The 13212-nt window shown below is 41.0% G+C and overlaps 1 protein-coding gene across 1 annotated transcript in view; it reads right to left on the reverse strand.

Annotated features, from left to right (window-relative positions):
• Positions 1–13212, reverse strand: part of FAM169A (family with sequence similarity 169 member A) — a 73882-nt gene that overhangs the window by 40583 nt on the left and 20087 nt on the right. The window contains exons 2-4 of the mRNA XM_067568891.1: positions 10066–10203; positions 7026–7125; positions 5921–6006 (exon numbers count right to left, since the gene is read on the reverse strand). Coding sequence (XP_067424992.1) covers positions 5921–6006; positions 7026–7125; positions 10066–10200 — 321 coding nt within the window. The 5' untranslated portion in view covers positions 10201–10203. The remainder of the gene's footprint in view (positions 1–5920; positions 6007–7025; positions 7126–10065; positions 10204–13212) is intronic.

Raw genomic sequence — 13212 nt, forward strand, 5'->3', positions numbered from 1 at the left:
GCTGTAGGGCTTTAATGAAGATACTCTAAGCTGATGGGAGAGAGCTCTCCTGTTGACGTAGTTAATCCACCTCCCTGAGAAGCGGTAGCTGTATCGATGGGAGAAACTCTCCTGCCAACATAGCGCTGTCTACATGAAGGGTTAGGTTGGTAAAACTAGGTCGCTCAGGGGTGCAGATTTTTCACATCCCTGAGTGATGTAGTTATACCGATATAGGTCTGTAGTGTAGACCAGATCTAAGCCACAAAGAGAACAACCTCTAAGCAGAAGGGATGATCAAGATCTATTTGGACCAGTAGTGAACCTGAGCCATTTATCAGAGATGCATGTGAAAATGGTCCAGCAGGTGCTAAAAGAGGAGTCCAGTCTTTCTCCAGAGATGATAGAGACATGGCACAGATCCCTAAGTCTGCAGCTTCATACTGAGTTATATGACCAGCAACCTGTACAGAAGGCTTACATCTCATTGCCTCATCTACTATAAAAAGAGATATAGGAATATCTGCAAAAGCTCCTAAAAAGGGGATGGATCACAAAATCAAAGTCATCATAGTCATCACCAGTGGTATGTGTTTGGAAAAGGAATGGTAGTCTAAGATGTGTTGACTATTGGAATTGAAAAGAAAAACTATAGCAGACAGACAACCCATTCCTCAAATCCAAGGTGTTCTGAATGAATTAGAAGGTAAATTTTGGTTCTTTGTCTCTGATCAAGGCAAGGCCAACCATCAAAGTTTCATGAAGAAAGCAGTCACCTCACAGCCTTCATTACTGCATGGGGTATATATGAATGAGTTAGAATCTCATCTGGTTTAACAAACACACCTGCTGCTTTCCAGTGGTGTATGGAAGAGTACCTTGCACATCTTAGAGATGAGATGTGTATTCCCTACCTGTACGATATCCTTGTGGACAGTGGCACTTTTGAAGAACTGATGGAGAATGTAAGAAGAGTTGCAACAAATACAGAAGCACAGAATTAAGCTGAAAGCTTCTAAATGTGAGCTCTATAAAAGAGATACAACCATTCCCAAGTAATGTATCTACTGAAGGTTATAAGATGGATCCAGCTGGCACCTTGTCTATTTGTGCTCTTGCAGAAAAACCACCAAACACCACAGGGGAACTTCATAACTTTCCTCGCCTACTGTCGCAGGTACATGCAAGCCTTTTCTCAAATGGCAAAGTCATTGTATGACTTGACTGCTCATTGGAATCTAACACAACACTATCAAAAAAGGACTGAGAAAAAGAAAAAAAGCCAAATGGCAAGGAAAAGGATCTGGACAGATATCTTCCAAATAGCCAGTTACCTCGACTAAGCAATATCAAAAAGTTTTAAACCAACTGATTAACTGCCTGCCAATAGTAGCCTGCCCTGATTTTGCCTTATCCTTTATCCTTCATGTAGGTGCTCCCAATAAAAGATTAGGTGCAGTTTTACAAAAACATCAGGAAAATAAACAGAGTCTCTGGTCATGGGTCCAGAACACTAACTGCAGCTGAGAAAAAAATAGCATCTGCATTTGGGAAAGCCATTTTTAGCTTTGAAATGGGCTGTAACTGACAAATTCTGTGACTACCTCCACTATGCACAATCCTTCACAGTTTATATATTAATAACAGCTCACTAATCTGTATTTCCACCTCTGCCAGGCTGAATGCCACAGCACACTGGTGAATTGCAAAATCAGCTGACTTTAATGTCAAAGTCAGATATCATCCGGGAAATCTAATAGGGAGACAGATGCTTTATCCAGCGCACCCCTTGATGTTGTTAGTGCTGTCATACAGTACTTGGAAGTATAAAGAGATGGCAAGGTATCTTAGGCTATGTCTACACTGCAATTAAACAGCCACAGCTGGCCCACATCACTTGACTCAGGCTCATGGAGCTATAAAACTGCAGTGTAGATGTCTGGGCTCAGGCTGGAGCCCAGGCTCTAGGACCCACCCCTCTCACGGGTCCCAGGGCCAGCTCCAGCCCAAGTCCAGATTTCTAAAATGCAGTTTCACAGCCCCACAGCCCAAGCCCTGCAAGCCCGAATCAGCTGACATGGGCCAGCAACAGTTGTTTTATTGCAGTGTACACGCACGTCTAGCAGCTATTACCAACCCTTAGGCAGTAGAAGACTTCTCACTGGGAATTAGTCCACTATAAAGCCTATTTAAAAAACAGACCTTTTGGCAGCTCAGAAGGAAGATCCAATTATTGTTATAATTCATTGTGTGTCAATGGGGCACAAGCCAAACAACCAAGAGAACACAGGAAGATGTGTTAAGATTTCCACCTTGATGCGTGAGTGGTAGGGTTGCATTTGGATACAGATGGACTATTTTATTAGAAAACCAAGTTCCAAAATCCACTGGCATTACCTGAAAAATGCAAAAGGCAGGCACATCAAGAACTACTTGAAGATATGAGACATATAGGAGCAGAGAGAGAAATCAGTCTCAAAAGAAATGAGTTTTATTGGCCATAGATGAAGAGCAACATGAAATATTATATCATTAGAGTCTGTACATGCATCAAGCAAAAGAAATCTCACCAGCCTACTACGACTCTAACAAACAGTTACAACAGAACCATTTGAGCTTCTATCAATAGACTTCTTGCATCTAAACAGAAACAAAGGAGGATATGAATACATCTTGTCATAGTGGATCACTTCACTAGGTTTGTCCAAGCCTACCTTACTGCCAACAAGTAAGGCAAGATTGAGCAGACAAGATCTTCAATAAATTTGTTTTAAAATTTGATTCCTTCAAAAGGATCAATCATGACCAAGGGACAGAATTTGAAAATAATTTGTTCAGAAAGTTACAGCAGTACTGTAAACCTGAAACATCTCACACAACCTTATACCATCGACAGGGCAACAGGCAGATAGAAAGGCTGAAATGAACTCTACTGGCAAAGTTGAGAAGCATACCAGAACAAAAGCCAAATTGGAAGGACTCTCTTAAATAGGTAATCTATGCCTAAAGTGTACACAAATTGAGGCTGCAGAGTTTTCATCCTTCCATTTATTATAATGAAAACCACCACATTTGTCCATTGACATAATATTTGCTTTATCTATAAACTCTGAATCTGTATCTGGGGACCATAAAGATCATGTTGAAAAATGGAAACAGCAGATGAAAGAAACTTAGGAACTGGCATCAAAATATCATAAAAATCTGCTACTTGTGGTAAGAATCATTATGATGAGAAAGTACATGAGACTGCCCTCTTACCAGGTGACAAAGCACTTTTCATGAACCTTTCACAGAGAAGGGGACTGGGCAAATTTAGATCTTACTGGGAAGATAAAATTAATGTAGTACTTGAAAGCAAAGCAGACAGTCCAGTCAATTAAGTAAAAGCAGAAGACTGAAAAGAATGTGTTAGAGTTCTTCTCTGCAATCTTTTTCTTTCCTGTGACTTCTTACTGTGATGTTTTGGGGATCACCCAGACCAGGAGGACTCCTCTTACCCTCTGCCATGTAATCTTGGGAGAACAATGCTATGCTGCCATGGCTTAGAGCCCTGACACCACTAGCCAGTACACATGCATAAAGGTCTCACCCTGACTTCCACCAACCTAGTCACTCCTTGTAGTGTGACCCTCAACAACACTTCCAATCCAGAGTCTCCCATCTGCCTACCCTGAGTTCTTAACTACCAGACACCTGGACTTCTCTCCTCTGGTTCCTCATTTCCAAAGGTGTGAAAACAACCCTCAGTTATCTGTTCACTTTGGCAAACACATGCCACAGTTTGCTTGGGGTAAAAACAAACAAGATGTTTATTTAAAAGAAAAATAACAGATTCAAGATGAAATCATAAGAAAAAGCAAACATATAGAAGCCACACAGAAGAAAGACAACTTCAGGTTTTATGCTTCTACATTAGATAAATTGCCTTTTCTAATACAAGTCACACATTGCTTTTGAACAGTTTCCCAGCATTTGTTAGCCTGGGTGTCTAAACGTCTTCCCATTAACTGTAATGGTCCATGATTTGTCTTTTCCTGGGTTGTGCAATCATTACTTGCATCTGGTTTTGTGTAAACGTGTCTTGGGAGAAGCCCCCTGCCGGCTGTGAGGTGTACCTGAAATTGCTTACTCTTTGGGGTTCAGACCCCCTGTTCTCTCTTTGGGGTATCTGGACCCTCAAAACCACCACAGCAGAAGACACCGGAAACAAGGCAAACTAGTGCAATAAGAGAATGAGGACAGGAATTGGTATTCCATAGTGAGAGTGAAGATGAACTGCATTACGTAATGGTACCAAACACTGCCCCGGGCACAGAGACTCTGAATCCAGAGGCAGAAACATTTAATCCACATCCTTGTTGATATAGCTTGACCCCTTGATTGCTCTGCTAGGAAAAAGTTTAGATGTCTTTCTAACACTCTTTGCAGATAAAAAGACAAAACCCTTTGGACATCTAGAGAATGCAGTCATCTCTTTTCATCTGAGGTACACCGTTTTGGAAAAAATACTGGTAAGTGGATTACCTGACTCTCATGAAATTACTTTAGGAATTAATCTAAGGGCGGGGGGGGGTCATAATGAGACCTTTTCGTCGTAGAAAGCAGTATATGTTGGGTCCACCATGAGCAATCCCAGCTCACCAACTTTTCTGGTTGACACTATAGCTATTAGAAAGGCCACCTTCAAGGATAGATGGACCATACAGCACTTGGCTAGAAGCTCAAAGGGGGGGGGTTAGTGAGAGATGACAGAACAAAACTGATGTCTGACTGAGGTGGGAACTTCACCAATGGTGGACAGGATCTGAGAATCCCCTTCAGAAATCTAGTTGTAACAGGATGAGTGAATATTGTACGGTTATCCACTGGAGGATGGAAAGAGCTGACTGCAGTTAAATGCACTTGCAGAGAACCGACTTCAGGGTAAGTAGATACTGTAAGAGAGCAGGGACCCCAGTGGATTCTGGAGATAAGTTGGGTTGGTGAGCCGAAATGGAGAAACACTTCCATTTGCTGAGCAACAGCTTCTCACCAAGTCTTTTCTACTTTGGTTAAGGATGGATCGCACCCTTTTAGAATATGCGAGCTCTATTTCTGATTCCCATCCAGATACCAGGCCCTGAATTGCAGTAGTCCCAGACTGGGGTGCTTGAATCTGCCCTTGTGCTATGTTAGATGGTCCAGCAATGTGGAGTGTTCATGGGTGGGAGAACTGAGAAGCTTCAGCTGATCTGTAAACCAAAATTACCTTGGCCAGTTGGGCGCAATCAGTATAATTTAAGCTCAGTCCTGGCATATCTTTCTTACCCTTGCACAGAACTGCTCTGTAGCAGTACCAAGGAAATTTCCTGTTCCTCCACAAGGTGAAAAGGTCTCAGGCTGGTGTTCCTCATTGGGCGAAGACATCAAGAATCAAATTGTGAATCTCCCATTTGTGATTTGCAGAAAAATGTCTCCCTGTATTTCACTTAACTCATTCCCAACCTCCTCCCTCAGAAAGGTACTCTAACAACTGACAACATTTTTTTTTTTTTTAAAGAGAGCAGAGAGGCCAGCAAGCTTCTGCAGTAGTACAATGCACAACAACCATGATGTGCCTAATTGCCAAGGGCCCAGACAGCAGGAGTCTCAGAAGGTAACCCTTAAACCATTAACAGCCAAGTATCTTACATATGAGAGTGCTGCACAGGAGCAATGTTGTTTTGAAGAGGCCAGCTAAACAGAAAACTAATGTGAAAAGAACCCCAGCTCCTTGATCTCTGCTGATTTGCCCATGACAAGATATGGCCTACCTATCTATCTGCACCATTCGATTCATATCCAAATCAAATCAAAATGTGCAACATATCTCAGATAGTTAGCTACATCCCATTACATTTATATAAAGTTGTCCTTACAGAATAAGAACTATTAAGATATAAATGTTGAAGCTCTTTACCTGCTGAAGCCCTTCTCTAGAAGGGATAGACGTTCTCACAATGTCATTGATTGCCCACCACTGGTCTGCAAGATACAGGGCTACAGCTTGAAAGGAAAAAGATGGATTTAAAAAGTTAGTGTGTCTTGACATTTTGAAACTTAAGGTTTTCATTAGAGTTACTAGTTATACACTATCGTTACCAAGTTATAAAAGACATATTTTAAACTGTAGTAAGAAGCACATTAATGCAGTTTTTTTTCTTTACCACAAACAATGTGCTCACTGCTGTACAAACACAACATGAAGACACTCTCTGCTCTGAAGAAATGATGATTTAAAAGGACAGTAATTGAAAAGGCAGGATATGCTTGGGAGCCAGAGAAATAACAGGTTATTTTTTTAAATTTTTGCTTCAATTGTGGGCATCACAGAAAAAGCAAATTTAAAAAAGGGGGAGAATGTGAAGAGGGTGGTAGAATGGTGATTTAGCATGGGGGTGGCATAGACAAATTCAGAAAAGAATTGGGAGCAGGAGGCAAGCATAGCATTGAGGCTGGCACAGTGGAGGACTAGCAGTTAAATGCAATAAGAGATGTCAGTTGCAGCTGAGCTATATAGGGTCTTGAATGCAAAGACAACAAGTTTGAACTTGATGTCGTAGACTAGAGGGGGCCTGAAGTGATAGATCAGTGGAGGGACTCACCTCCTACTTGACAGAGGCGGAAGATGAATTTAGTAGTCTCATTTTGGATGAATAGGGGAGGATGGCTGGTATCAAGGAAGCCACAGAGGAGAAAATTCAAGGGAAAGTACAGGTTGCATTTAATTACCATGCACATTAAATCAGGAAGGCACCGTCTTTCATTTTGTTACACATCTTCCGAAATTAATCTAGCTGGTTCCGCTCTGTGATACAGTAATTTCACATTTATTTGAATTGTGGATAAGAATCTACAACAGAAATTACCAATAATATGAAACGGGAAGGAATGGACACTGCATTCAAGCTGAAAAAGGTAATTAGTTATTGCAAGCGAGCATGGAATGAGTCAAGGATTGGTTACATGTATTTGCCACAGAAACAAAAGGCTACAACATTTAGATTAGAATTTTAAAATGAAACCTGTGATCGAGTCCTCTGGTGCAAATAAAGCAAGAACTTTGTGTGTCTGATCTCCACCGTAAAGAGGAACGAAGCCTACAGTTGACAAGCTAATAGGAATCTGAAACAAGAGTTTAGAATGGGTCAGTGGACTCTTGCTAACATAGCATTAGTAACATATATAGAGCACGCTAAGGAGGACAAGAAAGCCATGTTTTAAATTTGGGTGCTTACAGGTGACCTGCAAAACCAAAAAAACCTAGATTTTGGCTCTTTTTTTTGCTTCTTTATAATATAGATCTTCTTTATAAAGCTAATCTCTAAGGTGCATGCGTGTTGAAGGGAGGAGAGAGGAAGGAGGTTTAAAAGGTTTTTCCTCTGTTCCTCTGAACAAGCCAAACAGAAAAAACAATCTAAGGAATTTACGTTTTGTCCATCCTGTTTCTCCTGGATGATTCTATCAATGACTGAAGAACTAGTAGGTTTATGACATCAGATACATTAGTCCACTTACTCAATTTTAATAGGCCAGGCTTAAATTTGGCCCAAGGATACATCTACATTGCAAAAAAACCCCAAAACAACCAACCAGTGGCAGTGAGTCTTAGAGCCTGGGTCTACAGACTCAGGCTCGCACAATGGCACTAAAAACAGCAGTGCAGCTGTTGCCGCTCAGGCTAGATATTAAGCTTTGAAACCTGGGGGAGGTGGATGGGTTTCAGAGCCCCAGTAGCAACATCTACACTGCTGTTTTTAGCACTGAAGCACAAGCCCTGTGAGCCTGAGTCTACAGACCCAGGTTCTGAGCCCTGGTCTACACTTACCAGGCGATTTGGCGGCAGTCAACGGGAGTTACACAAGCTATGCAGAGTAGCTTGAGTAACGCCTGTCAACTGCTCTGCTTCCCTTCTGTGAGGCATCTTCACTGCACTCACCACTTGAGAGGGTGGCTTACCAGCATTGACTTCTGGATGGATTGAGTGGGTCTTCACTGACCACTCAATCGATCCAGATAGGTTGATCCAACGGCGGTGATTTTGCCTCTGTCAGTATAGACATACCCTGGGACTCGTCGCCACTGCATATAAATATATGTAATTTATTTTATTTTATTTTTTAAAATTTATTTTGCAGTGTAAACATAACTTAAGTGGCCATCTAGGGATTCCACTGGTTAACAGCCTCTGATCAGGAGCATGATGGGGTGATTTCTAGTTGCTCTATCTTGTGCCAGAGAACCGTAAAATGCAAAGTTGGCATACAGTCCCTCTATATGTCTCTCTTTTCTCTCTACTATTAGGTCCCACACTGAACAAAACTCAGCCTAACATTATGACCTGGCTCCAAGGAAATGAAATTCTCCTGAGAGGGGAAACCATTTTTATTTATGTTCATATCTATTTGACTCAAAAGCTGTATGAACAACTGGAAGACAAGCTGTCTTTCTTAAAGAGTCAGTCGACACCTCATCCTCAACTAAGGGCTAAGGAAGCGTCAAATGCATTTTGTAGAATCTTCTAACAAAGACTTCCAGGAAACAGGAAAGAAAAGACTTGCTTTCCTGATACACAAACTCAAATTTTCTTCCTTTGCAGGTCAAGTCACCTTTAAAACAGGTGAACACTTCCCATGTTTTGGTGCTAAAATAAGCACTTCAGTTCCCAAATGCTCATTTGAGCACCAAAATGTGGCATTAAGGCACTGGCATATGAAAACTGGGACCACTTAGTGTCTTCAGCAAAAGGATTTTGAAGTTATTTAAATTCAAATATTTCTAATATTTAATGAAGATATTTGAGAAAATATGTACATATAAAAGCATTGTTTGTGTGGTGAACAAAAGACTAGGCATTCAGACTATGAGAAAGATTTGCTTGCTTATAAAAGTTTAAAGCTTATGATATGCTATGGCTCAGAATTATTTTTATTTTTATGCACACAGCATCTGCATTTACCATGATTAGAGAAAAGTGCCTAAAACTCTGCTTTGCAAGTAAGGACCCCTACTCCCATCCAGAGTCCCACTGGCCTCTCTTACTCTCAACTCGTTAGTTAAAATTTCACACCATTGTTACCACAGATCAGCAGTTCTCAAACTGTGGGTTGGGATCCCAAAGTGTGTCGTAACCCTGTTTTAATGGGGTCATCCAGGCTGGTGTTAGGCTTGCTGGGCCTAGGGCTGAAGCTGAAGCCTGAGCCCCACTGCCCAGGGTTGAAGCCAAAGCCCAAGGTCTTCAGTCCTGGACTCAGGTTATAGCTCCCCCACCCGGGGCTGAAGCTGTCAGGCTTTGTCCCCATCACCCCATCGAGCCAGCCAAGGTGGCGGGGCTCAGGTTTTGGTCCCCCTTCCCAGGGTTGTGCAGTAATTTTTATTTTCAGAAGAGGATCATGGTGCAATGAAGTTTGCGAACTGCTGCCATAGATTTTAGCAAGTGGGAGTGCTTGTAAGACAGACCCGATTTTGACCACTACATCACAAAGACAGACTAAGTGAAAAGGTGGGTCAGATCATAAAATTCCAGCAGCCGGTCTCTATTAGTGCCTCCACCAGTACAGTGGCTCTGACAGCACCAGGGAAAGTTTTAGGACAAATAATCCAAGTAGACCCCCTTTTAGATGTCAGTGGAAGAGAAAAAGATCCACCCATGCAGATCACTTTGCAAGACTGAAGCATAAATGACCAACTAGATGCAGTAACTGCAAGCATAAATTAGGCATGTGCATTTCTGTGATTAATTCTAGCAAAGAGTTTGCCTGATTCGCCGGTTGAGATTTAAAATGAAAGAGAATTGTTCAATATACATATATCTATCATCTGACAATCTGAGTGGCTGATGCAAAGATCCCACTTGGTATAAAACAATGTGCTTTTTGGTGTTCCAAAGTAAAATAAGAAAAATACAATTTAAAAAAAGATAGGAACATTTAGAAAATATAATACTTTGTTAAAATAATGAGTATTTAAATCAGTAGACACGGACTGGTTTTATCTGTATTTTTACTCTAAGTTCAATTGCAAATAAAGAGAAAAATCTGAACCGATTTATTTCTTAGTTCTTACTTTGATGTTGCTGACAAGAGACAAGAACTCTGGATTCTCTGGATCCCCACATCGAAGGTCAGACATGTAGTCTTCTGCAGAACTCTTTAAGTCTTCATGACTGTAATTATCCAACACGTCCACAGGGAATGCCATCCCCTTGAAAAATTGAACGTACATATATTATTGTAGATATACCACTCAATATATGCCTGACGTTATCATGTCATACTAAAGATAAAATTAGAATGAGTTTATTAACTAGCACCTCTTCTTTTCTGTTCAATTTTATTGGCAGCAAGGCGCATGAATCACAGCCTCATGCCACGGTTTGTCACAATCACCCCCAAACAATGTGTTTAATTTTTATTTCCAAATGTTATTTAGGCAGAATAAAGTGGTGTGTGTTCCAAAGCAATTTGGTTAATTTAATTTATTCTTTCTTTTTCTATACATTTACTAAGTTGCTGTTGCGTAAAGTACAACAAATGCATATAGAGCCAAATCCTCCATCACTTCGCCTAACCAGAATAAAATGTTTTGTAGAGGTGCTGCAGAGAACAGAATCTTCTCCACACTGATCCAAATGCTTCAGCCTCCCAAAACATGGCCACTGCCTCCCACTTATGCAGGAGGGGAAGTAGAGAGAAGGGAATTGGCCAATGGATCCCTGTAGATATCTGTCCATGGCCTGAAGCAGTGGTTCTCAACTTTCCCAGACTATTGTACCCCTTTCAGGAGTCTGATTTGTTTTGTGTACTCCAAGTTTCACCTCACTTTAAAAACTATTTGCTTACAAAATCAGACATAAAAATACAAAAGTGTCACAGCACACTGTTACTGAAAAATCGCTTATGTTTTCATTTTTACCATATAATTATAAAATAAATTGATTGGAATATAAATATTGTACTTACATTTCAGTGTATAACATATAGAGCAGTATAAACAAGTCATTGTCTATGAAATTTTAGTTTGTATTGACTTCACTAGTGGTTTTTTTTGTAACCTATTGTGAAACTAGGCAAATATCTAGATGAGTTGATGTACCCCCTGGAAGACCTTTGTGTATCCCTGGCTGAGAAACACTGGCCTGAAGGACATGTACAGATAGTATGGGGGCTTTCCCAGGTGATGAGTTTGAGTCCAGGGATCAGGTGAGCCGAAAGCTAAAAAGCCAGTAAATAGCTCAGTTAGATATCTGCAGGAAACAGGATCTGGTTTATCTGTTTGATTTATGTAAGACTTTTGGTTTTAAGAAATTAACCTATCCTTAAAGAAAGGGATGGAAATTCTTCAGCTGGGAGCTTTATTTGATGCCCTAGCTGTGAGGTGGCCCACCAATTTACAGTTACAATAGACTGGACCTAAGAGGAAATTGGGTTCAGGTGGGTGGGGGAGAAAATGACTAACAAGTCACCTGGAGGCTGAAGTACTGCCGGCAGTAATGGCAGCAGTAGCAGCTTCTCAACACTTGGAGAATCTTTGATTCAGTTGTCCCCAGTGAAAGCAGTGTCAACTTACGCCTTCTCCTCCAAGTATCACAGGCCAGCATTTACACTCCCAAAAGAGCACAACATAGGACAAAGAGGACCTCATTTTTAAGGGTTCATCCAGAGCTTCCACATGCAGTGAACTACCATAGCTAATCAATTTATATGGCTTCTTTATATGACTTTTTCAGATATGAGCAATCAAGATTTCTCTGGGAGAAATAGGGTCAGCTCTTCCACAGTCAAAGGGCAGACATTTTTTTCCTTTTTAAAAAACACAGCTATGATTTAGTCACAGATTCAAATTGTTGTCAAAGCAAGGTTTCGAGGAACATTTATAAGAAAGTAATATAGCTCCCCCATATTTCTTTCCATTTTCTCTACTTGCCCTTCACTTTTTTGTCTGTAGCTTGGCCTTCTTACTTTTTTTTTTTTTTTAATGTCTGCTTTTCATCTGTTTTTCCATCACTTTAAAATTTTCCCCGATAAAAATATGTCCTTTTCTGATTCAGCCCACTTCTCCCCTTCCTCTCCCTCACTGATTTTTAGTGTCAGTATTTTCTCTTACCTTCCTTTCTCTCCCTCAGTTTTCTCCACTTCTTGATCTCCCCTTCATGTTTACTCCCCTCTCCCCCCACCACCACTATTATCTCTCCATCCCCCATGATATTATTCACCATCCCCCTCCCCTGCCACTCAGCTATCTCACTCACTTCTACATCTCTCACTCCTCCTCACTCCAGAAAGATATTCACTGATGCCACTATTTTTGAAGGAATGGCAGCAGGCAAGCAAGCCATCTGACAATGGCCATTTCCCTCCCCCTGCCCTATGGCAGTGACAATGAAAGATAAAATATGCAAGCAGACAGCAAGGGGCAATAAGTGCAGCAGCAAAAGAGACAGCCTTGTCTGCCTACAGCTGCCACAGTGCCCCCTAGTAACCAGAGCAGGAGCTGCAAGAGAAACTGTTCAACCCTATGGGTTCTCCTCACCTCTGCCAGATCACACACTAAATACACTTTGCTCTGTCTACGCTAGAGTTTTAAAATATATTTGCCAACACTTTAAAACCCACCTTTTATTCTAGTGTGCACAAGCCCTAAAGAGCTGGAATTATCCTCCTGTCCCAAAGTCCTGAGAACCTCATCCTCTACTCCCCTACCTTTTTCTAGCTTCCCAACTCCACACTGAATTCACACACTCTGGTGGTCCTTCCGTGCCATTATAATTTCACCCTTCCCTGCCTAGTGGCCTTAGAGAGAAGAGTACAAGAGACTAGTTTGCACAGGAGATTAAGAAGCAAGGACAAAAAATAGTCTTCATTATAATGAAGGAGGATGTTGAAATTGCTTGTTAACATACAGACTCCATATAAGTCTATTACTTCCGTAAAGCCTACTTTCAGGGAAGGAACTAAAGGAGGAAATGTGTGAGATTACATGTCACTGGAAAACACTGATTGGATGAGGCTTTAGAGTGAGAGTTTAGCTGCTTCAAGCTAAGTAAGATCCTAGGATAAAAGCACAAATTTCACTACAGGCAAAAGTTAGTTCCAGCTGCTAAAGAAGAGATGAAGCTTAGAATCTTAAGCCAGTAAATTTTGCTTTAAGGGAAATAAAATCACCTGAACAACTAAAATTTTGGTTTTCCATATACTGGCGGAAACAAACTAC

The sequence above is a fragment of the Emydura macquarii genome, unplaced genomic scaffold (assembly GCF_026122565.2).
Source record: "Emydura macquarii macquarii isolate MOO-44397 ecotype Brisbane River unplaced genomic scaffold, CSIRO-AGI_Emac_v2 contig_2897, whole genome shotgun sequence".
Taxonomy (NCBI): Eukaryota; Metazoa; Chordata; order Testudines; family Chelidae; genus Emydura; species Emydura macquarii.